Here is a 27485-nt window from a genome sequence, read left to right on the forward strand (position 1 = left end):
TGATCTGTCTGCTAGTTGATAGAAATCTCCCATTCTCCTCCTCACTCGCGCTCGCCCTCACTTCAAAGCTTGTCACCAGTCTGTGTTTGAATTTTAGAAGGGGAGGTTCTGTGGGGTTGGCTCTGAGTGTATGTGTCTCTTTACTGAGCTACTACTACTCCACTACAGGAGGAGTTTGGAACTTTCAGCACAGATACGGGATCAGTTTTACCCACCGGAGCGTCATTGTCAAATGTAGTGTTAGTTATCCATCTAGGTTGTTTTGGTGTGAGTTGCAGAGTTTTGGCAATACTGCCTGTAGAGATGTCTACCTTCTCTCCAGCTTCATCTCCAAAACTCAGTAACTCACACCAAAACAGATAAATAGCACTAAAGGTAAGAGGAAAAATATGTATTGCTGATTATGGACTGAACCTTTAGAACCGGTTTCAGTGTGCCACAAGGTAAAAAAAAAAAGCCCACAAACTGTTGGGGAAACCAGTAAGGAAACAGGAAATTAACTACTTCCCTATGTGAGGCTAATCTGGATACTTCTCCACTTCCTGTGCTTTAGACGAGCAAACTGCTGCAGATTAAATATGAGTAAACAGACCTTTTAGAACCAATGAAGCTCACGCCGAGGCTCTGGAGTTGGCAGGAGTTGCAACAAAGTATCTGAAGGTCAAACGCATCAGCCTCACGACATTTGCAGCGGGGCCATTGGAGGGCATGAGGAGCTGGATTCACTCATCAAAGCCTCCGTCACTGGTGGTGGTGTCAACTCCCACATCCACAAATCTGTGACTGTAAGGAGGGGGCAACAGAAGACTGCTTAACCTGTGCTGTTGGAGGTGATGCTGTCAGAGAACACAAGACACATGACTTGACAGAACCAGAGGGGGAGCTATTGGAAGATGTGTTAGGGATTTTGCAGCATGTGCGTTTTTGTGTGTGTGTGTGTGTGTGTGTGTGTGTGTGTGTGTGTGTGTGTGTGTGTGTGTGTGTGTGTGTGTGTGTGTGTGTGTGTGTGTGTGTGTGTGTGTGTGTGTGTGTGTGTGTTTGTCTGTGCGTGTTTGTGTCTGTTTGTTGTGCCTGTTGTATCACAACGTGGGGAAAAAAAATTTACTGAAGAAAGTTTCTCTCATACTCACATGCCATATGACATACCTTTCGGGGTAAAACCTGGAGAGGGAAGAATGAAACCAGGCACACACACACACACACACACACACACACACACATACACATATACACACACACACGCACATCCTCACAGGGGTATTTGGATGTTATTACAGTGAACAGCGGGGAGGCAAACAAACCCACAGAGGGGGAGAGGAACAGGGACACAGCCCCTGTAAATAAACAACACCCCATGGCCACTGCCACGGCCCACACACACACACACACACACACACACACACACACACTGACACACACATGGAACAGGTTTAAGATGCACGTTGATTACAGCGTCATGTGGTAACAAAGCCCACACGTGCAGGTTCCCTTTCTTACGAAAAAGTCACTGATTTGGTTTGGTGGCCCTTAATCAGCAGTTTAATTAACATGATTTGCAATCAGAGTAACACAATAAGACTGCCTCACAACCACTGAGTCCATTCCACGCTGTGTCATCCTGAAAAGTGATATAAATCATCCAGTTACAAAATGTTCATGCCTAATAGCCACTTAAACAAATCACTCTTGGGTTGCAAAGCATATTTTGTCTCTTCGTATGTTTGTCCACTCGGAGCCAATGACATCAGTACATTTCCCGGAGAGTGTAAAACATTCTTACGAATCGCTCTGATGCATGTAAACACGTTCAATTTATTTAGAGTTCATGTAAACGGTTTGAAAAGTTTCACCAGAGCAAATTTATTGGGACCGCTAAAGCAGTCTGCATGGAGCTGTACTTCCAAATGATGGTGAACTCTTTCAGATGTGATGCAGCTAATGAGCTAACACTACCTGTTACGTGCTCACGCGGCAGATTAAACCGCAAACACACACACACACACACATCTAGTCAAAGTCTGAACCCAACTGTATGTAAATGTAAAAAAGCCATTCTGAGGTCAAGAGTTTAGACCCAAACAAACACTAACAATGAAGACAATTACTACCAGATTGGCCTATTACCAAAATAGACTGCATTCCTTTCTTGAGTGTGTGTAACCTTTGGTCCCCGTGTGTGTGGGTGTATGTGTGTGTACCATCTGCTGCTAACGAGCTCAGAGTGAGCAGGGTCCAGGTGTGGGAGTGTTTAGTGTACACCGTGGGGGCAAGTGAGCCTCCTGTTTGAGATCCACACACACACAGAGCCTCCTAATACAGCATAATCGTGTCTGTGCCAACGGGTAGACTTGACTAGCATGAAAGAGGTGCTTCGACCTTTTACAGTTTTAGTTGGTTGTTAGTTGGTAACTATGCCAACGAGCCATTTCACAAGAACATTGCATTTATTTAGAATTTTGGGGAGAAGCTAGGCCGGTGGCTACCTAACAAACACAGGGGAATGAAAAAAGAAAACACAGAGAAAGAAGAACAGAGAGTTGGAGAGATAATTTTCTTTTGCTGCTTTGATACTATCCACCAGTTCAGTCTGAAAATGCTGTTCAAGTGTGATAACATAACATCGATAACACCGTAACTTTTTCAAGTTAGAAAATCACAGATCGCAGATCTTTGTCCGCACTGAAACACCTGATCAGCATGAAAACGGCTACATTTCTTCTTCTTCCACCTCCTTTTGTTCGGCAAACCAAAAAACTGCATCACAGCCACATGTGGTCAGCAGTGGGACAGACTTATTTATTGGATTTATGAAGTTAATGTTACTTGTATGAAGCTTTTAAATGTGTTTTGGGGGAAACATTCATATTGATCAACTACAAAATTGTCCTTTATATTCTTTATACTTTTTTGCCAATAAGGACGTGAAATAGGTCTTAAATTGCATTCATAATAGTCTTACAAGTCTTAGAAACTTACATTTAACCTGTTGAAACCAGCAGAAACCCTGTATACTGTATTTTAATACACCTGAACTAAAGATTTAGTTTTCCATTTTACATATTTCTGCTGTCAGACAACTGAACCAGCACAAAATATTGATTTGATTTTGGCTCATTCTGTAAATACTACCTGTTACCTGTTCCAACCACTATTTTCTGATTGTTGCCTTTGCATACTTTACAGCCTAATGACACGTGAGAGATCTCAAAAAGTTAACTTTACTTACAGATTTATCCACTCTAGAGAGTTTTTCCAAAAGTTCCCTTTAGTCTTAGTGTGGACCAAAGCAGAGATGGAAAGCGCATTTTCAGATTCAGCCAGTTTAGTGTTGATGCAATGTAAATAGTTTCTGTTTTTATGAAAGTAATGAATGCTCTTGGAAGTCTTTTAGCCTTCATCTATTCAAGCAACAGCTGTTTTCCAACATGACAGACAGGCAAACTCTGCATCATCCTACATATACTATATTATATCTTGGAATGCATTGAAAGTACTTCTGTACTCTCCAAACAAACTTGCAAAAAGATTAAATTAAAAGCCTCCCGACAGAGCTATAATGACTCTGCAGGTGTTTTTACATCAGGTTGTATTGCATAAACATGCTGTCTTGTTTGTGAGTGATAGTCTGCGTATATACAGGTGTGTGTTTTCCTGTATTTCATTTCAAGTTCATAACTCCAGCTGTCAACAAGTAGCACCAGCACCAGCAGTAGTTAGACTCACAAGTTCCCGTTCTGTTTTGTTTTACGTCCATCTCCACACGCGTCACATCTTTAACAACTTCTCTGTCAGCTTTCCCTCCTGTGCCAGCTCCCTCCCCGTCGTATCTGTTCCCTTTCTCCTCCCATGGGGGAGTCAGCAGAATCTCATCACAGTGATTTTTGAGGGGGAGGCGGAGGGGGGGGTTAGAGGATGGATATTGTGCCAGTCGGATGCAGGGCGTGGAGGTGAGGCTGCCAACAGGAGGTGGGCATGGGGTGCCAGGCAGAGGCTCCACGCTGAGACACATGCTTAATTAGCATCCAGGATGGATGGAGGGAGGAAGAAAGGGATGGATGGATGGAAGAAGGAATGGATGGCAGTACAGGAGGCTAATTATGCCGTTTGAAAAGGGATGGCGGAGAAAAGCGGTTTGGAAAAAGCAAATCTGAGCATCTCAGTCGCTGGATGAAAGCGGCGCTCAGGCATTGTGTCAAAGCACTTGGACTCTCATTTGAGGCTTATTGTATATATGAGCATCACAAATTTACAGCAAAGCCAAAAGTGCTCCCAAGAAATTCATTTCCTGAGCTCCGGCAATACTTTCTGATGAATGCGACAGCTGTGCTGCTAGAGTTGATTGGTGTGTGTTTTTGTGTGGGTGTGTGTGTGTGTGTGTGTGTGTGTGTGTGTGTGTGTGTGTGTGGGTTCCAATGCGTATCATCTGGCACTGTCAAGGCATGGCTTTCTAATTTGGAAAAATAGAAAAGTGACTTTCTGCTCATTCACACTCGCACACGCGCCAACCATTCTGTCAGAGCGTTTGTCAGCTGGTGAATTGCGGCGTACGCAATGACTCGACACAATTATGCACTTTATAAGAAAGATTCTTCTGATACGTTGAAGCTCACTCGCTTTCCCTGATGAGAAAGTAGCAAAAGCAGTCTGAAGATCTGCTGATTGGAAGGTTTAGATTACACACAAACGCACACACAACCACAGTGAACTCCAAGATTAACAAAGTCTTTCAGCTTTACAATTTTACCACATGACACTCGTGAGAAATAGGGAATTCCCTATTGTGTGTGTGTGTGTGCGTGTGTGTTGTTGTGGTCTGGCATTGAGTCCAGAGAGAATCTGGCTTTCGGTCAGCTACTGTCTGCGCAAGACATTAACTTTTCCACTGATAACCACTTACACGCAGCACACATACATACACCATAGATACACACGGTGCTGCATGTGATGTCACCGGGTTCACGATGAGGACATGAACTTGCCGTGGCGTGCGAGGAATAACAAAGGAATAACAAAGTCATCGCTCTCCACCTCCGGAGATGTGAAGACGAGGCTCTTTGCTTGCTGACCACCGCCTCAGAAGTCTGCTGCATTTTCAATCTAACCTGGATGAATTTCATATTGCTGTTTTACCAGTTGCCATGGTGAGACTGAGACTTGTTTTGTGTGTTTGTTTACTTGTGTGAGTGTATGTGTGTGCGCCACAGCAGTATTTCAAGGCACATCATCTGGCACTAAAGCTGGCTGTCTAATTTGGGGAAATGGGCTTCCGCATGAAAAGCATCCATATGACAGACATCCAGTGTGTGTGTGTGTGTGTGTGTGTGTGTGTGTGTGTGTGTGTGTGTGTGTGTGTGTGTGTGTGTGTGTGTGTGTGTGTGTGTGTGTGTGTGTGTGAATAAACGAATCTTCCAGACCTATGTCTGCAGGCTATTATGTTAATACAATCAATGGACAAAGAATTTCACTAATTTTGTCCAAACACGCATTTCCTTTCCTCATCATCCTCTTCCTCTTCCCTCTTCTTTTCTCTCCCCCACTTCATACTCAGAAGATGTATTATGCCTTGTTCAACACACACACACACACACACACCTGAGTCCCAGCTTCTTGCTGAGACTGATGCCCCCTTTACCTCACATTATGCATCTCTTTGCATAATGTCCCCTACCTAACACACACACACACACACACACACACACACACACTGCCGTCCAAAGATTGAGCATTCACTTCCCGACCTCATATTAAACCTGCGCACAAAGACACACATGCCCTTCCCCAGACTACCACAATATTAACATACACATATACACACACAGACACAAAGCCCCTTTAGTGAATAGAACTGCAGCCTTGCCCCAGCCTTGACTCTGATGTGCTTTCACTTCCTGGATCCCATTCAGAGACATTAGAGCTCCCTACATTACGGAGACATGCTAATGATATCTGGTAATGCTCCACGGCTGCATTGACATGCAGAATGAGTCTGAACTCATACGTATATGCAAAACACAGAAATAGACTAGTCCTTCATGGAGTCATTTAGACTCTTTATGGAGTGTGTGTGTGTGTGTGTGTGTGTGTGTGTGTTTGTGATATTAAATTCTGTGTATTTGGGTGTTTGCCGGGGTTGTGCCGCTTTGATAGCCTGGATCAAACGTATCAGTGTTTACCTCTTTAGATTTCCATGTGTGTGTCTGCCAAACCTGTGATTGCTTGTTTATGTAGACATGTGCATGTCAGTTATTGTATAGCGGCTGCTTTTGTGTATTTCCCCAGCGTGCTGCTGTGTGCATATTATGCTACAGTGGGTGCGGGTGGGTGTATGCTGTGTTTGACCAATGAAATGTCCATTGAATAAACAGCCTGTGTTTATATGTGAATACTCAGAGCTTACAGATAATTGAAACTGTATGCTCTCTCCTCTCTGTCTACCCTTCAGGGATGGCTTATATAAACCCCCTGCTATTGTTGTAACCTTACACCAAGTCCACACTTGCGCAACTAAATTTGACACCACATAGTTTGCTCTACATGTTAGCCTTCGATCCACTGTTTTAACACCATTTTCCATAGAGGATGAGGGAGGGATGAACACTCTTCTTCCAAAAGATATTCCCTCATTTGGTGTTTTGATGATGGTGGTGAAGACTGCTAACCTTGGGCAGCAGCTGGACTCATAAGATCACACAAGGATCCATCTTGACAGGCTTCAATTTATGCCTCTGTGGCCAAACCGTGGTATCGGACCAATCAGCATTTGAAGAAGTACTGGCAGCTCGGGGGTTAGAGCTAGAGATTAGCATAGTAATGCTAACATCAGTTATATCAGAACTGGAAAGTAGAGTGCTAACATGTCACTTAAAAATCTCCCATAGGTGTTCAGTCGGGTTGAGAACCATATGATTCACATCATCATCATGCTCATGAAACCATTCAGTGAGCCCTCGTGCCCTGTATGGAAACATCTGCATTTGTTCTCAATTAACCAGATTTTGTCTTTAATTTGTCGCCCGTCTGTAAGTGATCATACAGAGCAGGATTTGACAGAATGGAGCTTTATCCTGCTGAGTAAACTGACTGTGACCGTCCTACTCCCCTACCACATGATGCCTTTAATCCACGGTTGTTTGCCAACAGAAAGAGAATGAAGAAGAAGAGATTTAGCTGGTTTTGGTGGGAAAATGACCTGAAAATGCTTTTGTGTACCAAAGTCGCTCTCACATGTAAACAGCGTTTCCAGATTTATCCGCCTGAGCGTGGACGTGGCTTTAATCTATCACTTCCTGCTGTGTGTGGATGAGAGCGTGGACAACCCTCTGCCCAAAGCCTACTCTAAATGTAATTTTTTTTTCTTCATATGACTGGTGTGTTTGCATGAAGCGTACACACACATGGTCATCGGAGGGGCACAGTGCTTACATGTGGTTGCATGTATTTATGTTACCGCATGTGGGGCATTCCATGATTGCTCCCACTTGTTTTTTTTGTTTTTTTTGTTTCCACTGAAACCACAAGGCTGCACACAAACACATACAAGCTTTGACTACTTTATGTACATCAACAACACTTTTCCATGGATCTGAAGTATTACGGAGGTTAACATACAGCCTAAGGATGTTTGGTCTCCACCACATGGCCTACAAACACTTTTCTTTTTCACCAAATGTCTACCTAAATGACTTCCAATGAGGCAGGTATGACTTTAGTGCCTTATTCACAGGTATTTGGACTTTTCAGCGACTGAACCTTTGACCTGCATACTTATAAATATATTATTTGTCCTCTGTCTCCTCACAGATGGCGCCCAGAGAATCTCGACCTGTGCACCACTACGCAGAGGTGGACCGACAGTACCACACACAACCCAGGTGAGACCACTGTGTGTGTTTTAGTCCTCAGTGCAGGAAGTGAAGGGATAACTTCTTGCCCCTCCCTCCCTTTGTGTCTCCCCCACTCACACACGGCACAGACTAATCCTCTTTGGAGCTTATAATTAAATCTGGAGTGTTTGCCTTGGGAGTGTCTACTCATCCCAGGAATAGGAGTGTTCAACTCTCCAGAGAGCAGGGCACAGTCAGGAGGATCACACACACACACACACACACACACACACACACACACACACCTATACACACTCACATGCACGCACACAGGATGGTTTGCTCTTATGAAGGATGTATAACCTCTAGTGTGGGTTTAATGGAACTGCACATGTACCTTCTGTTTGTTTAAACGTCCTCTTGTCAAATTAGCCACATGTGCACACACACACACACACCTCCTCTGCTCTCCGTATGAGTGTCCCCCGAGCACACATACATCAGTCCAACCATACCAGAATATTACCCAACCTGTGCGTGTGAGTGTGTATGCGATACGAGCAAACGCCATCTTTGTGATGTTTGCGGTCCAACAGCTAAGTGGAGCGTGGAGTGGTGCGGCGCGAGGAAAGCGAGGAGGAGGAGAATGAGGAAATAGAGGGGACACCGGGATGGAGAGGAGGAGAGTGAGAAAAAGAGAACAGTCATTTCACGGGTTATTGCCCCTACTGATATGACAGGCACCAGGGAGCGCAGACATCAGCACCGGCTCAGGGGGGACGAGACACACTGAGAATCTGGGAGAGAAAAGGAGGGACACGAGCAAGCAGCAGAGGGACGGAGAGATTAGCCAACTGTAACTGTGGGGACAAACCCAAGTGGAGACAGACAGGCTGGGAGACTTAGAGGACTTTTGACAGCCCAGGCCAAACTGTATGTACGTACAGTAACAGAAAAAGAAGCCAGAGTTCAGGTCATCCACTTATTGAAACTTTGCCCGTAATGAAACCGAAGCATGTCCGGAAAATTGAAAACCTTCCCAGCCATTCAGAGTGGAGGAAATGGAAGTCACATTCTGCATTTTATTACTGAACAATATCAGTCAACATTTTTTTCTACCCGTACTAATCGTTTAAATCATTTTTCAAGCAAATTTTCTACTTAATATCACTGTAATTAATGGACTTTTTTCACCCTTTTGGGCTAAATGTGCACAAAGCAGTTAATCGTAGATTATTTTAATTAAGTTATCAGGTTTAAATGGCACACATTCTCTGGTTTCAGAAACTTTCCAGTTTAGCTGAATGATTGATAAACAAATAAGAAAACTGCATTCTGAGGATTACAGCTGAAATATTGGGCTATATTATGTATAATGACAGCTTAAGTGTTTTATATTTAAGAGATAAAGCAGTGGCAGCCATCATGTTCTCTGGCTTATAATATTAGGCATAAAGATAACAAGTCTGGTTCAAATAATGTTCATTACCTCAAGAAATATTCTCATTGTTATTTAACTGTTGTTCATCTCCTCTGAAGTATTTTTAGGCCTAAGACCCATAGGATATCATCCGTTTGAAATGCATATGGTACAGTTGACATGCTCCTGGGGACATGTGCCTCAGCAGAAGAGCAAAAGCAAGAGCAACAGAAGTGCCAGGAAGAGTTTGAACACTATTCAAAACTCACATGTTTTGTGTTCTTGTTTCTGATGTTTCTGTAAAGATAAACCACGACTCCTCAGTCCCCCAAAACTCCTCCGACTCCCCTCAGCATAAATACAGAGGCAAGAGGAGGAGGGGACACAAATATATTCCGGGAATGTTTTTTTTTTTTTTTAGTTTTTTTTTCATCGAGGGGAAAAAAAAAAAACTGGAGAAAAAGAGAGAGCAGACACAGCAGTGAATTGAATGCATTTTTCAAAGTGGAGCTGAACTTTGTGCAAAATCCCCCCGGGGGCCGCCATTATTGAAAGCCATTTCCTCTCAAAATGAGTGCGGCTCCACCATTGGCCTGGCTCTCATTAGCATACATTTGGCCTGCCTTTGTGTGGAGCCGGCTGGGGCTGCAGCTGGAGGGGTGGGAGTGAAGGAGGTGTGTGTGTGTGTGTGTGTGTGTGTGTGTGTGTGTGTGTGTGTGTGTGTGTGTGTGTGTGTGTGTGTGTGTGTGTGTGTGTGTGTGTGTGTGTGTGTGTGTGTGTGTGTGTGTGTGTGTGTGTGTGGATAGAACAGGAGATGTAGCAAAGCACCTCACAGATGGGAGCATATGGAGAGAGAGCGGAGGAGAGGTAAGAGTCAGGGAGATGGGGATGAAATCGAGGCAGAATCAAGGCACTCAGGAAGACATTTGAATATTTCACTTTCAGTGTTGTTTTGCCGACTGTCAATATGTCCATGCACATTATAGCTCTCCTAATGAAAGCACACAAGTATGTTGTATTCAATTTGTGTTTTTTTTTTGTGGAGTTCCATCGTTTTTTCCCTCCCATATGTTCAAGTGATTTAGATTTTTTTGTAGCTTAAAGAAATAGTAAGTGTTCCACTTTTCCCATGGTCAAACAAGAACACAAATCAGAGTTTGCCCTGTCACCCAGTTCACTTCATTGTGTCGGAAAAAAATTCTCATCACAATCCTGCTTCCCCCATTGTGGTTCATTATACTTGAGGTCTGTCTGGCTATTCCCACCTCTCAAATCAAGAGTTTCTTTGGACCTGAGAGAGTGGATGCCAGAGTAGCAGGGCTGAGAGAAAGAAAGTGGACCTCAGCCTGGGACTTATTGCTGAGGGCTACTGCACAGCAGCCAACAAGAGAAGTCTGGGGAAAGAGGATTTGGAAAGAGGGCTGAAAGTGGCAGCGTCGAGAGGTTTGCCCCAGGGAGGGTGATAGTGCTACTTTGGCTCTTACCTCCCTCTCCATTGGCCATTAACGCTGGGTGCAGCTCAGCCTGCGGATAGGCTCTACGCTTGGGGACACACACAAATGCACGCGCACACATGGCCATATGGAGAATATTAACATCATTACCAATTCAAAGCAGCAGGTCATGGGCGCGGCGACCCAGCCCCGGGTTATCCAATCAGAGCACCCCCTGACCCACTCCCCCAAGGTGATTGGATTAGGGGGCCAGGTTGGCGCAGCAACGTTGCTGGCCAGGGCTGATAATTGGCTGATTAATGTGCAGCCGATGGTTAGTGAGTCAGAGAGTACAGGGCTCCAACCAGGGTCCCATACTGGCCCCAAGAAGCCCCTGTCACATCTGGACAATGGAGATGACCCACTGAGAAGGACACAATGTGTGTGTGCGAGGGGTAAAGGTCTTCACAGGTTTATTTATCTATTCAGTCTCAGTGGATCCAAGCGGATCAGCTCTGATCACATGGTGTGTCGTGTTTTTTGACTCAAGATAGAGAGTGTGTCATCGATCGATTGCTCTGAAAATAGTTGAGTAAACTCTCAACTGTTCTTTGTGTTTTCTGCTAATTAGTAAATGTTAGCTTGCTAATATGCTAAACTGACATTATGAAGATGATAAAGATTATACCTGCTAAATATTAGCATGTTAACAATATTTCTGTGAGTGTGTTAGCATGCTGACATTAGCATTTAGCTCCACTCTACAGCCTCACAGAGCCGCTACTTAATGTACTGCGGGTTTGTTCTGTTTTCTACAAGCTGTTTTGGATCAGGTGCAAAGTTCTGGACTCTTAAAGAGTTGGTGTTTGTGTTTGTGGTCAGTCATTCTAAGGGGCCTCTCAGGGTCATCGTTTGAGGAGTGACTGAATGCTCAGTGCTCACACTAAGCGCTCTCTGCCCCTCCTTAAAATACAGGGGGCAGCATCTTGATTGTCCTCAGCATTTCGAGTATCCTCTGGTATGTGGGAAAGTGTCCCTTAAGGACTCTTCATCTGACCTTCCTGAAAAGTGCACACACTAACACGCACTTCCACAGACTTACAGCCACTTGGTTTTCTCCACCATGTCTCGGCACATGAACCTTTTCACCCCCGGCTGTGTCAACTCAGGCCCTAATGAGCCACATCCAGACTGGACACACCTAGCAACACAGAATAGAAAAGAATAAATGACTCAGCCACCCTTTGAGTGAAAGCAATCTGTTGATTAGAACAGGATGAATAAATAAGGAAAGACGAGAGGAATATTAAAAACAAAAAACCCCTTCCGAAATGCTCATATTTACTCATTAATTTCTGCTTCACTGTCTTATTTTGTCAACTGGAAATGAGCTCCTAACATTTCACTCGGTTGGAGGGTTGTATTTATTGCAACGGTTATTATCTTCGCTGAGTAATACTGTGAATGTCCGTAGTTTGAAGCTCTCCATGAATTCGGATAGCTTTTTCAAGGTCAGCGGAGAAATCATATTTTCTCTGCACTCGTCCCATCTTTATTAAAACCCAATCCTGCTTCTCACAGTCTCATAAGTGATCAACGATCTCCCCACCCGCTGCTGTCCAGCTGTCGAATGACTCACTTTAAACTCACCCAACTCAGTTCGAGTTATTGTCTCCGTAACTCATTTAATTTCTCGGGTCCCGGAGAGCTCGGGGTGCGTCCTTTACTTTTCCTACATTTGGCCAATAACAGCTGCTGATGTCTTTCCAGGACTCCACGTGATTGGTTTAAAAGGTGATGTGACCCCCCTCCACTCCCTCTGTTATTGTTAAATAAGCAACACAAGAGCATCTGAAGCAATGTGCGGATTATTTTGTTTGATTTCCCGAGAGGCGTCCTGACCCTTCTCTTATTTGCGGGCCCTTTATGAAGGAAAGGGCCCCGTCGGGGTGCAGCGGCAGCAATGTTTGTCCACCTAACGGTGTTTGTGCTCAGACACAGGAAAATGTAATGGAATCAGCAGTAGGAAATGAAAGGGCTTTAGCCAGCTCTGTCACATGCACAACTGAGGCACCAGTGGCTCTACCTGTTTACAATAACTTCCCTTTTTCTGTTCTCTGCATTTTTCCCTGATTCCATCAATCCCCTTTGTCTGCATTTTCGTGTCGCTTCTGTTTATATCCCTCTTACGTCTCTTTGTATCTCGCCTCACTCTCTGTCTCTTCTCCTTCCTCTTCATCCCTCTCTCCCACAGCCTCTCAGGTCTGTGTAGGGGAAAATGAAATCATGGCTTTATAAATAAAACAAAAGATATATACTTTGAGGCCTTGGCGCTCCCCATGAGCTCAGTGAGAAATACAAAGACTGTCATGTACAAGTCTGCATGACATTCGGTCCGCAAATACAGACGGACGGGCTTCTGTGGAGGAGACACAGGAGTCACCATGAATTCAAATGTTCTCTGCTTTGCACAAGATAGAATAGAGTAGAGTAGAATAGGCATACAGTGAACCAAGTTTGAACTGCAGAGAATCGGAGAAATTGAATATGAGTTGTGGTCAGCCTAAAAGTTTCTACATTTAGTGGAAAAGAAGTGCCATCTGTTTCTGTCATTAACTGCTACTTTACCGCTTTTCCCCAGCACGTCTCTATTACATGATTACCCTCCCTCTTGGAGTACTGTCCAAGAAGTAACTTTGACCTTTGACCTCCTTAGCAATGGCTGCATTTACTTTTGGTGGCTCAGGAATGTCATTTTTTTTGTACTCTTACTCATCATATTTCACTGTTGATAAGAGCCGCAGTTAAGTGCAGTGCATGGAATGAAATGAAATAGAATATCGTATAATAAATGGTTATTGGTAGTCGTCTGATGCACAACATTAGTAAAATGACGAATGAGTCATTAAACCTCCCGATGAGCTCCATGAGAGAGTACCTATTCTTAGTTTACATATTTTCCCTGGTGCCTCCCATCTCTCCTCACCTTCTCATTTCTAACTCAGAGCTCCCACGGACCCGCCGCTACCTGCCACTGACACTGTACACACTCCTTGTCATTGCTCAGTATATAGTAGCGGAGAGTGTAAACACGAGCCCATTTAGATGAGGCACGTGCGTCTAGGTGAGAGCCAATTTCCACCGCTGTTGTTGTCATAGCCTGGTTTGATTAGCAGAGCTGCCTCGGCGGCCGGGGCCAGAGTGGCTAATGGTTTCCTCTGCCGCGGAGCCAGCCAGGTCTGCTCTGTGTCTGTAGCACTCAGCTAGCACAGCGCCATTAGCGCTCCGACTTTGTGTGTGTATGCATGTGTGTGTGCAGGGTTTGGACAAGGATGAATTTAGAGAATCTGGAGAATGCATCATACACTAATGAATATGTCAACTCGCTAAATGTACTGTATTACATCTTTTAAATAAACAATTTTTACAATAATTGATGGCCACACTCTCCTCCGACCAGAGGACGTGTTTTGGCAACTTATCATCTAGAAGGCATGGACAGTGGTTTCACTGCCTTAAACTGCAGATTGAATACAGTAAATGCCTGCATTTCAAGCTAACTGATACCTCTGCAAATAACGACACATTGAACATTTTACCCAGAAAAGTGTGTGCATGCATATGAATGTCTGTGCGTGGGAGTGTTTGGCAGTGAGGTGGAGCAGCTGTTTTTTGCCGAGCAATTAATGTATTTTGCATGCAATGCATGTCTGTTCCTCGCGAGTTGACTAACAGGTGAGCGCATAACTGGCAGATGTGCTTACATATGCATCTGTAAGTTCTCTTCATCTTTGCAATCAGGGCATTAATATATTAAATTTGCAAATGTAATTTTGGTGAGTGCAGCTAAATGTCTAACATTTGCAATAATTATTTATGTATGTGTGTGAACAAAATACGACAAACATACATACAAACATACTTAAACTTTAAACAGAAGGTAGATCAGGTGAGTAGCAGTAAGCAAAGAGTAATGTATAGAGTAGAATGCAGTTAGCTGCCTCCAAAGCTCCAGTTGATGCTTGTTTATTTCTCCCCACATTTAAGAGTTTACTTACAGCACAAAAAACTAATATAGAAAAGTAACAACTTTAAATAACATTTCTTTGTATGATCATCTAATTATCTACCTAATCTTAACTCAACCAACTCTACACAGCAGATTTTCAGGCATCGATTTTCTTGAATCCATCTTATTTATAGTTCTTGTTCTTCTCTGTAATATATATATATATATATATATATATATATAATAAAATAAGTGATTTTAAACGGCCTTATGCTACAATATAGACTGTTGAAGGATTACTTTTGGACACTTTCCTGTTACGTGAGATGTGGCAGACCAATCTCCACGTTATGACTCGCCTAGGCAGGATGGGTCAAACAAAATCCGGACTTTCACCCAGTAGACCACTAGTCGCATATATGATTTATTATTTTAAGTTTCTTCTACATCTTTTCCTAAACCAAACCAAGTCATTTTGTTGCCTAAACCTAACCAAACTGTGACTTCAGCAAGCTTTATTTTGAAAGTGTAACCTGACGTTGTATATTTATTATTGCTAACTTGCAAACGGAATTAGAACGTGTTGAAAACTGCCTCATGTAGGCGAGGCAAAACGTGACACTGCCACAGTGGGCCACCATGTAGGAGACTCTTTGGCATGATTTCAGGTTGGATGTGACTGTGTCTCTTTACATAATATCAGTTTTACTTATTATACTTATTTGTCAAATTCGAGCAAAATAATTAATAAACCATAATTATCTAGCTTAGTTTTAATGGTTGAATGTAAAATGTGAATGGCAAATATCAGAGCCTACACCACAATGCTCTTATCAAATTGAATCATATTTTGTCATGTGTGTTTTTGAGCACGTCTGACAGAGACACATGGTTGTTTTCCAGTTGTTTAGGACTGGAGGTATTTGTGGGACCAGGATGGTGAGTGCGGGGGTCTAATAAGGGACTGGGAGTTGGGAGGGGGGGGTTACTAATTTCCTCCTTCCGTTTCCTAGGGGCAGGTGCAGGGTAACCCCCACCTCCCCCAATTCCCCATGCTACCACCATACACACAAATTCTTCACTGTCATAAGGCGGAAGGTTATGGCTAAATGGCAACACACACTCTCACAGTCCCAGATGGTCATGCACACACACACATTTTTCTTTCTCGGATAAGTATGTAATCATATACACTCCCAACTCACATTCACATGCATATAAATATGGATGTAATATTCAGTCTGTCATTTGCTCTCACCCACACACACACACACACACACACACACACACACACACACACACACACACACACTCAGAGGGTGGTTGGGAGTGTGGTATATGGTGCTGATGTTCTCGAAGTGTGAGTCAGATGTATTACACGGCGTGTCATTACAGCTTTCCACTCTAGTTGGTCCCTGTGGTTCACATCACACCCTGCGCTGCTGCTCTATATAGACCTCAGGAGGACAGACGGGTGTCTGCATCTGTCTCTCTGCCTGTCTCCTGCTCAACATGGCTCATCTTTTTCAACACTGCCTCTTTTTTTTGTTCCCTCTGCCTCTCCCTTTCTTTTCACTGTCTCCATTTTCATGAATCTATGAATAGATCAAATTTAAAGAGCAAATGGAAACAGAAATATTTAATAACATTTCCAATGTATCCCAAAAGGTTTGTATATTTGCTCAGATCAAAAAAGTATGTAAAGAAATGATAAATAGGGATGGAAATGCATTTGATGTAGACAAATGGTTCCATGTCATTGCAAAACAGATCAAAACTGGCTTTGCACTCTGTGAAACGTTATCTGTAAATTACCTCTTCCTGGTAATGTCATACCTACTGTCACTCCCATGTCTGTGTCTACATTGCAGCAAATAGTAGCTTTATCAATGATAGCTGTATTACAATATCCCTAGTACTTTAAATAATAACAGAGAGAAAAATAACAACATACCAAGTACTAATTCAGTCTTGACAGTCTTTTCATTTTCCTGCTGTGACATTAATTCAAACCTATTTATTTGTTTCAACGTCCATCATGGAAACATCTCATTTGCATATGTTTTTTTTATTTTTGACATTTCAGAAGTGTGCTTAAAACTCACTTGACAGCTGAATGAAAACACACCTACTGTCTGCATGTGTCTTGTTGTCATAAGCGCTTTTCAAGATAGATAAGCCGTGCTGGCAGAGCTCCTTTAATTGTCATTACCAACTGTTTTATTTGTGCAGGAATCTGCCATGTTTGGCATGTTTTTTGTAAGTCAAAAGCAACAGCTCTGGAGGAAATTTCCACCCTGTCCTCGGGAAACTGTAGCTCACTTTTGTTTTTGGTGGAAGACGGGTAAACCAGAACACTACTTGATCTTTTACATGTCTGTTAATAATTAGGGAGAACTGTAACTTGTGTTTTACCTTTATTTAGCCGTTGTGTTTGTATTTCTTTCTCCTGCTCACTCTCCCTCTCTCTCTTTCCCATACTCACATGGGACACAGCACACTTACCGACGAAGTTACATAAGTACACAAGTAAACAAGAGATCTCGTTTTGACACTCTGAATATACAAACGCAACCATGCACTCTTCTTCTGGCTCGCTCTCTTAGTCGCATGCTGGAGATGTTTTACTTAGAGCCGCTAAATTAAATCCTAATTAATGCAAAATTCAAATATGGCTGGACATCGTCATTTAGCAAAGACCCGCAGAAACGCACACAGACTAAACACATTCACTTCCCTCCATATTCCAACCAGGCTGAAGCCAGCTGTGTGACCCAGGAATGAGGAACTCCCTATGGGTCACTGAGGCCCGTGGACCCCCTAATCCCCCAGCTGCTTGGCCGGACACACACAAACGCATACTCTCATGCCGTTAACCGCAATACGTCCCGACGTTCGCTTTTAAACAATGTTTTTACAATAATATCAGATATTCTACATTTTAAATCTGGTGGTAAAATGTGCTTAAATCGATGTCCAACCAAAACTCTGACCCTTCTGCTTCTCCTTCAAACACATTGAAACTGTCAGACCCTCACCTCCCCGAAGGAGCATAAATACTCCCATATGAGCAGACAAAAGGCAGCCCTACAACCCATAAACAGCTACTAGTCCTAGGCTAGTAGGCCATGTCATGTCAGGGTCAAAAGTCATCCAGACCTTTGTAGCATGGCACTACAGGAATTTATCCTACTTCATTTATCACTTAGTCATCCAGAAAATTGGACAAAGAACGTATTCACTGATGCTTTCACACCTAAATTGTTGTTTTTCCTGCCATTAGCATCCATAAGTCTTCCATTTTTCTGCACAGGGTACTATATTGTTAAAGGTTTACTCCACACATGGATTTATTGTTGCTCATATTACTGCTTTGCCCTTATTATTACCTTGGAGAAGCTAGAAATAGCACTGTAGATGAGGAAAAGAGGAGGTGCACGGATGGTAGAAGCATTTAAATAACAGCATGCATAAGGAGGTGATGAACAGATATGAAGGGGAGAGGTCAGAGGTGACAGAGGGAGAGGAAGATGAATATTCAAGTGGAAACGATGTGGAAATTGAAGATGGCAGAGGGGGGAAGAATAAGAAGAATGATGAGAGAAGAAAGGGAAAGCTAGCAGAGGTTCCTGTCTGTTTGGGTGGCCCTGAGTCGGGTTGAGGGACCCAGGTGTTCCCCTTCCTCTATCCATATCACTTCAACCTTTCTTTGCTTCTCCTCGCCCGCCCTGGTGGCCTTCGCCATTTAATCTGGATTAATGAGGAGGTTGACCTTCGTCTCTCTTCCTCTCTCTAGCTCTTTCCACCGCTCGCCGAGCTTTACATCGAGGAATTTACCCAGACTCCCTCCACATCTGCTTCTGCCTCCTCAGATGAAATCTCTCTCTCTCTGTTCTTATTCTACCTCTCAGACTTTTTTCCCTTTTTTGTCTTTTTAGACCTCATCCCCCTATTTCTCTTTTCTTCCTTATCACAAACCATAGCAATGCACGTGTGTGTGTGTGTGGGTGTGTGTGTATTCCTATCTGTGTTTGTGTGCGGCCCCGTCCTTCCTGCTCTGCTGACTGACAAGGCAGCGCTGTTCATTCTTGGGACCACCTGTGTATCCCGTCCCGCAGCTCTGTTTGGGTGGTCAGGCCTCCCTGGCACACACTCTACTGACTGACACACAAACACACACACACACACACACACTACACAAATCCACTTCACCACAGTCCATGAATATCCTCAAGGGAAGCCCGCTTATGCACAAGCACAGACACACACGCACAACCGAGCTGTGTGCGACCTAATCTGTGGTGAGTGAGTCATTCTAATTGGCCAGTCAACAGGTGCTGAGCTCGACTCGAGGGACTGGACAGAGGAGACGCGGGGATATGATTGCAGAACAAGGGAGAGGCTAAGCTCAAGGCTTCTGTATAATAACTACAGTGGGAGCCATTGTTGAAGGGTGGGAAGTAAATTTCTAAATGTGTTTTGCTGCTCTCTGTTGCTGACTGATGGAGTATAATGGTCAATTGAAGTGTAGCCTCTTAGTGAAAGCTTCAACATTTGCTGTTTCGGCTGTGTGCAGTTCATTGATTTCTTCAGTGTTACCGGTTTCTGGGTAATCGGGGTAGGGGATTCGGGATACCTAAGTTTTTCCAAGGAAAGATTGATTTTTTTTTTAAATTATGTATACCCGTAACCAGGCTGCATGACAAAGTTTACACACATGACAGGATGAAAATGTCATTACATTATTATTTATTATTATTTTCATTACATTTAGAGTCCTTATATTAAAAATAATACTGAGTCTGAATTATTTGTGTAAAGTCTGCCTGTTAACCATAAGCAGCATCTTGCACCTTCCAATACACATTAAATCAAAGTTGTACTGTACTATCTTATGCACAATATGTATTATGTTGTGTAATAATAATAATTAGAGAAGATATATTGTGTTACTCTATCTTTAGGGGAACTTTTTAGCATTTAGCCTCACAGGCTAATTGCTGCTGATCAAAGACCATTGTCCCTGAAAAATAAAACTAAAAGTGGATCTTACAGCAACCAGGTTACTGCAGGTCATGCAAACATGTTGTCCAATTTGCTGCATAACTTGATTTCCCGCAGACTTCTTGTGTGCATATAAACATACTCAAGATCGTGGTGTTGGCAGTTGGCACATTGGTGGCGCCACTGTGGGAGTACTCTGGCAAAAGTAAAAAAATAAAAAGACAGAAGAAATTTGCAAGGTCATCTGGGACAAAATAGTTGATCCTGCCACAGCAGAGCGTCATCCTGGAACGCATTGCTGCGGTCAGACACCCGTTTTGATCTCACAAACAGGAGATAGAGACGAACATTATTGCCATGCTAACTGTTGAAGAAGACTTAGTAGAGAGTAACTAACTTTGTTGTGTCTTTGTGGGCTTCCTGTTTCATACCATCTTCTCACCACGAACCTGTAGCAACATGCTCACACTAGCACAGACCTTTAGAGATGCATGCATTTGATCTGAATGTGCCCTTTAGCCTTCTATCGATTGAGGCCAAGAAGAGGTGTCAAAGGTGGCAAGAAAGTTTGTTTGGAATAAACAGAAAGAAAGTGTGTGCGAGCGGAGACTCAACAGAAGTTATCATTAATGTTGACAGGGCTCTTGCAGATCACCGCTGTTAAAAATAGAGAGAGTTTCCCTTACAGCGAGGCCCATGAAGACCTGACTTTTAGATTTGCTTACTCGCTCCAGCTAGACATGTGTGTCACTCAGCACTGGAAACAGCACATAAGATGGAAAACATTTGAATGGGCCTGTGAAAGGTGAGCAGCCCTCTCTTTTATTTTCTCCCCTCTCTCTCTCTCTCTTTATCTTCCCCTCTCTCACTTTCTCTCTCTCTCTTTCTCTCTCTCCTCTCTCCCCTTCCGTCTCCCCGAGCCCGCGTGTCGCCTTACCCAGGGGTTTAGCCCCTAATCACCCAGAGCTAGTGGGAGGGAACCGGAGACTTCCAGCTGGCTGCCTCGTTACTGCAGACCCCTGGGACACACACACACACACACACACACACACACACATTCCTACACACACCAGCTAAACACACACACGACCTCATATATGCTTACCAAAGCGTTTGCTGTTATCTCTTGGCATCTCTCCATCCACGTCTCCCCCACAACTCGATCCTGCCAAGGCCACAGCCTCGCCACCTAAACTGAATAACAGGAGGAGGCTTACTGCAAGAAGGGGGCCAAATCTCTGGCACGTCCTCTACTGCAAACCAGTTTAAACCAGTATTAAATATTGTCTTCCTCTATACTCTAAAGCATACACACTGTATAAGTGTGTGATCCTATGTGTGTCTTTACTAATGGTGTCAGACAGTCCTACAGACTCCAGTTGCTACTTTCTTACAGACGACCATCTTTCTCTTTCAGGAGGGATCCATATGATTACCCCACCCACTCCAGACCCGTGCCAAGAGAGCCGGCTCCCTACTCCTACCACGACCCTCCTGCTTCCAGCCACCCCGGCCGCATGCCGCTCCCCCAGGCGGGCACGCAGCCCCACCAGGCGCCCAGCAACCAGCGCTACTACCCCTCGTCCCCCCAAGCAGGGCAGCAGCAACGTGCACCGGTAAGGCAGGACATGCCCCCTTCGCCCACCGCCGGGCGCAGAGGGCGGCACTACTACGAAGCCGCCGGGGGCGAGGGGACGGATACCGGCAGGCCAGTCCCGGCCGCTACACCAGCCCCGAGCGCTACGGCTACGGAGACGACAGACAGCCTGACCCGAGACGAAAGAACCCCCTGATAGGTGCGGTGTAAAAGGTAGTCCTGAGTACCAGACCTCTCTCACCTAACCCCCAAAAGTGCGGTGAAGTTGAATCAGACTACAAAGGATATAAATAACTCCAAATTCATGTTTCCAGATTTGTGAAACATAATCAGCAGTCACCCAGGCTGCCAATGTGGATAAGTGAGATTTTGCCATATTAATTTATCTGATCAGGAAAGCTGAAAGCAATAAGTGACAAGCTGCGAGGCTAAAATAAGGCTTATTTTCAGAACCATCTGGTCATAACTGACTCCACAGGCCAAGACAGATTTAACAAGCATTAAGGTCTCATATGTACATATATATACATGTTCTCTCTGCTGCTGTACATTTGCAAGTGTGCCAATGTTTATAAAAAACAGGATCTTATTTTGAAATAGATTTTATAATGTAGACTTTAAATTGAATTAAGGGCAATTCAATGAATTACACAGATATATAGAATCAACTCTATTCCAGCTAACTTTTTTTTGCACAAGCTGATCAAACTGAAGGAAATAAAGAGGGATCACCTTGACCAGCCGGACTGTTATGTCAAAGGACACACAGGAAGTCAAAATCGACAAACAGGAAAAGGGAAGTACCCCCCCTTCAAAGTATCTTCTTGTCCTTGATGTTTTGTCGCTCGGACTTCCTTTACATCCTGCTGTCACACTTTGCTGTTTTTTTTATATTTTTGCCTTTTGATTATCTGGATGTGGTTCAAACCTTTTACTGTACATTTGTAATGCAAATTAGTTCATTTGTGATATTTTTGTGGTGCTCCAATAAAATCTAGCAAACACAGACATAAAGGTAAGCTGTGTGACACTGAAGCAAATAAAGAGCTTAATGAAACTTTTTATCCTTCAACATATCATTGCTAAATGTCGCTGCACTGTAAACTCACTAAATGTGTCATTGATGGTTTGATTCAAACAAATTTGATGTCAAATAAATGCGTGATTTTTTTTATACAAATATTTTGCATTAAATGTTTTGAAATTGTCTCCCTCTGCCGCACCAGATCATTTTAGACTTTGCGTATTGGAAATATTCCGTCAAACTATGACAACCCCACCGGTCATCACTTTAAAAATTCATTACAATATTCAGCTGAATTTCTCCGAGCACAATCTCCAGATAAATTTGTGCTGTGCGATGACTGATAAGAGTAGCCAGCGTTCTGATAATGACTAAATCATCTTCAACAATTAGAGGCAGGGAAATCTCCACTAGAAAATGATTACTGCCCAATTTGCTCTCAGAAATAAAGATGGCACTGATTGGTAAAATTAGACTTGAAATGGGGAATAATTAGAGTGTGGAGAAGGCTTTTTCTATCAGTTAGTGTTTAATTAGCATCAAGGCCAACAGGGACCGGGCCTCTGCTGATCCGTCTAGTCTCTGCACTGCTTTGACCCTCTCCTGTCTGAGCTGAAATAGACCTTTCAGAACCTGCAAACAAAGGCGGATGATCAGTCATTGTATTTATTTACTATTTAACCAATTTTCCCGGATAGAGTCAGGCCAAAGATCAATTATATAATAATAATTCCGATGAGCCACAAGCTATCCGGGCAACTAACAGTAATAAACAAATGCTTATTATAACGCATTTCTATTCATATGGCATGTATTCAAAACACAAAACAAAACCAGAATAGATAAAAGCAGGACAAACAATAAAGGGAAAAGGCACAGCAGCTGTCTGCTGACCATCCTGTGATGATGAAATGGGGGAAAAAGAGTCCAAAGTTTCTAGGTGATCGGTGAATCACGTACAAAGATGCAAAGCCAGTAAATTTCCGTCAGATAGTTGAATAAAAACATGATGAAAAGGTGTTTTTTTTTCCTCCTTTTGCAGGAATTAGCTCCCGTCTTTCTATATTCACTGCCATTTCGCATCAGACACAAATATTTCAGTCACGTTTAACACTTTCAAAGAGGGTTTTTGCATGTGTTAGTTCATTAACAGTCACATGTACCATCACTTTACCATTACCAAAGGCATTACCGTGCCGTGATAATGGCACGGTAATGGCATTATGCGATGGTAAGCATGAACCATTTGAAAAGGCTCTCCTTGGTGGGCCATTCAAAGACACTCAAGTATGAAAATGTGAGCGCCAGCTGATGAAAATGTTGCATTTAAGGGCTGTTTTGTTAAACAGTAAAATCCAGAGGAAAAACAATGAGAGAGCCCTGGAGCACACCAACTGGAAGATTCTTTTTTTTTTTTTTTGACTTTTTAAAAACTTTAAAAAACTTGCTTTCACCATGACAACTGAGCAACTCTTTCCACTGAAAACTCCCAGAAAAAAGCTAGAAACCGGCCCTTGAGTTAAGAGTTTATTATTCCCAAGGTCAAGAATGAACTTTCTACAATAAGTCTGACACCATTAAATCTGATAAGGAGCAAGTGGCTGCATAAAAGAGACGAAAAGTACAAAATATTTTAAAGCCATCATTAACCTACAATCCTTAAATTCCACCAATGATAGTGTTGAAATATTTCACGTCGATCTCATTCTCACTGAAGGCACAACAACTTACAGCACTTAAAGCGGGCTTCACTGGCTGTTCACTGTACTTTAAAGAGTAACTGCGCAGTAAACAGCCTCCTTCAAGTGCTTGTGGTCAGTTTGCTGCCAAAGACAATAAACAACAGCTACTGAACATCCAAGAACTAATTACATCCATTAAACAAAAGCTTTGAAATCACTGTCAGGAGTATTTGGCTGTAACACACATCTTACTGAAATTACACTTCCATCCACAGTTCATGCAATCAGTTTCTCTGTGTGTGTGTGTGTGTGTGTGTGTGTGTGTGTGTGTCTTGTGAGCGTCTCCCCTTTTGTTCATGGTCATCTGGAAGAGACTCTTTAGTTCAATGACACGACACTCAATCTCACATGGACTCAGACTGGACGCAGTCACGGCCGTTGATGCGCTGACAGACATATTTTCATGCCTCACATCAGCTCTCACACCCTCGCCGTGTGAGGAGGGTTTCCTCTCTCCCACCACATGACCTCTGATTTCCAGTTGTTGCAGTTCCTTAAAAGCTATTTGTCTATTCTCTACACCCATTCTCCTTTTCGCTGAATTTCCCTTTACTGATTCTGCTAGGTTCTTTTTGGTGTTTCACTTACATTTTCCTCTTGTGTTATGAGGGTTTTTTTTTTTTTTTTTTTCGTGAATTAATTTGACACCTCATAAGCCCACATTCTTGTTGCAGTTCCTGAAAAAGGAAGGAAAAATGCAGAAGCACATGCTGTTCCCCAGTCGATTGTCATGAACCACGGGTTGTGGGAGAATTCCCTGGTTATGTTCTCTTAGCATTACCTATTCTGCCGGCGCCCCTGTCGAACACCTTAGCTTGTTAGCATGTGTCAATCAAAAGCTGTGCTCTGGGGAGGGCAAAGTGGAGAGCAGAAACAGTTATCTCTCCCACACAGCTCCCAAAAAAAGACAGAGCTGAGAGAGACAGGCGGGAAGAGATGGAGGGGGGGTTGTATACAGTAGATAGAGAGTGTGTATGGGGACCCTTGCACTGCAGAATGAAGGTACGGGTGAGCGCCCACTGTGACCTCGGCGTGCTCTCGTCCCCCCCCCTCCCCTTTCATCCTCTTCATTAAAGGCGCATTCCACCGCATTAGCCCGCTGTCCTTCTGTCCTTCACCTGCTGCCATTCATTTCAATTCGGCCCTCGTTAAGGCATCATGGTCTCTGAATCGAGAGTAGTCAGAGCGGGCCGAGCGGAGCTTCTCATTTAATTATACAGTTCATTAGAAAGCCCCCCCCTCACTCAACCCCATCCCAGGTCTGAGACAGGCCATGGGAATAGCTGGTGGCTAATGTGCAGTTTAAACGGCCTGAATATGGAGATTGGTGGAGTTATGGATTACCGTTACCCGTTAGCCTGCCCTTCACCCACCTCATTCGCTTTTATGTCTGCTGTGTAGCCTTTTGATACAGTATCACTCAAGTTGGAGTGTGTGCTTTCAGCCAGCATGTTTGTTTGATATTGTTCATGAGCTGTGAAATTGAATTTCCACAGTTGGGCTGATATTGGAAATAATTTCATATCCTGTGCAATATTCTTGCTTGGTTTCACCTTGTGCTGTGTTTAAGACATCCATTTTTACTTAATGTCTTTTTTCCTTCTGTAGCCGAGTCGATACGGCAGCGCTGTTAATTTAGACCGCCTTTACCCTAAAAGCAACGCTGGCTCTCTGGCTGCCTCCCGTTTGCCCACACACCACAGAGAAGCCACCAACCACCATCTTTTACACTAAGTGTCGCCATGGCAACGTGGCCGCCGCTCCTGGCACAGCAGCCCCTTTCAGAGCTGATGACATCGTCGTGGCAACAATGAAAGGTTCATATATCCCAATATGGAGAAAAGAAGGGTTTTTTTCCCCCTTTTTGGGCAGGGTCACTGAGCCCCTCATATACTGTAAAATCCTGTAAAACAACTTAAGTCCCTTTTTTCTTTGCACTAACACTGGTGCTGAGTAATATATAGGGAGCGTGCAGCTGGAATGCCATCTGCATTGCATTCAGGCTCTCACTTCAGTGTGGTAAGCTCTTCAGGGTTCAGCCAGTCAGCATCAATACAAACCTACATTCAGTGAGCTACAGCATTTCCTTCTTTTACTTTTTGAGGTGCCTTTGAGATATTTTTCCACTGGACAAATCAAAAACATTCAGTCTTTTAACCAGTGGATGGATCAGCGTGAGACCACTGAGTGGTCTGCAGGCCTGTTCCCTGTGGGTTCCCACCTGAATAGAGCAGCAATGTGTTACTCCCAGGTTGAGGGCACTGCATTGTTTATTTGCTTCCTCTGCTAAGGAGGCTCAAAGCTGTCGGACTGGTCAGACCCCTGCCTCTGTACCCTCTTAACACCGCTGCAGGCCCCCGGCATCCAAACCCTCCAGAATCCCCTCTTTATATATCTCCCCCGACCCTCTCAGCTTTCCTATCACTCCGACAATGAAAAACACCAAAAAGCGCTGTGCGCTCTGGTGCTAACCCAAGGCTAGCAGCGTGGTTCACTGGGTTGTGCTGCGGCCAACAACAGCTGAAGTCCGTGACCCCTGGACCCCATCCATCAGCCTTTCAGCACCAGCCCTGGCCTCTGACACACACAAAACGCCAGCCAGGGAATGGAAGCACGCAACAGGGAAATGCATCAATGTCAGAGAGACACTGGAACCATATAAAATTAAATGTAGGCACTTTGTCTAACACTTGACATGCATACAGTGCAAATGTCTGCATGCAAGTTAACACACCAGTGTGGTTGTGCATGTCAGTATATAGTTATAAATGTTTCCAGAGCCCTAATGCTGCCAAACTGTGGTTTTGTGTGTGTGTCCAGACTGAGCTGTCTGTCGTGCGCACACTCCAGCCCTCTGCTGTCTCCCACATACACATACACGGCTCAGACACACACAAGCTGCAGGCACATCCGCATCGCTCTGCCCTCACACACATGTTACCAGTACGTGTGTGTGTGTGGCAACGGCTCAGCTGACCGCCTGGCAGTCGCTGTGAAATTGGCGCCCTTCTCATACAGATGCCAGGTGTTTTGCTTGGCAGTCAGGGGTGCTGGGGGTGAGCTTGTGTCAGGAGTGTTGGGTTGCTGTGAACGGCAGGGAAAGGATGGGGTAATATGTTGTGTGTCCCTGTTAGTCCGGCCGCTTGGCGAAGTTTGAGCACTGCTTAGTTTCCGTGTGAGCTTGAAAAACGTGTCTGATATATTGTCTTCTCTATAACCTGGAGGAATCTCAGGTGGTTTCCCAAACCCCACTGAAACGTGAAAGTATTATTATTCTTCAATTAATCAGTTTATTGACTGACGCGTGATGGCAAACGTGATATTACAGTAGAAATACACTATATAGTCATATTAAACTCTCTTCTCTTATGAAAACATAAAAAATAACTTGCTAAAAATAACTTGTGGGGCAAAAGCACTATTGATGGGCCAA

The 27485-nt window shown here is 43.7% G+C and overlaps 1 protein-coding gene across 1 annotated transcript in view; it reads left to right on the forward strand.

Moving 5' to 3' along the window:
- pard3ba (par-3 family cell polarity regulator beta a) overlaps positions 1 to 22493 on the forward strand; it is a 156172-nt gene extending 133679 nt beyond the window's left edge. The window contains 3 exon segments of the mRNA XM_051428214.1: positions 7801 to 7871; positions 21107 to 21372; positions 21375 to 22493. Of these exon segments, the coding sequence (XP_051284174.1) occupies positions 7801 to 7871; positions 21107 to 21372; positions 21375 to 21496 (459 nt within the window). The 3' untranslated portion in view covers positions 21497 to 22493.
- The last annotated feature ends 4992 nt before the right edge of the window (positions 22494 to 27485 follow it).

This window comes from Dicentrarchus labrax, unplaced genomic scaffold, assembly GCF_905237075.1.
Source record: "Dicentrarchus labrax unplaced genomic scaffold, dlabrax2021, whole genome shotgun sequence".
In the NCBI taxonomy this organism is placed as follows: Eukaryota; Metazoa; Chordata; class Actinopteri; family Moronidae; genus Dicentrarchus; species Dicentrarchus labrax.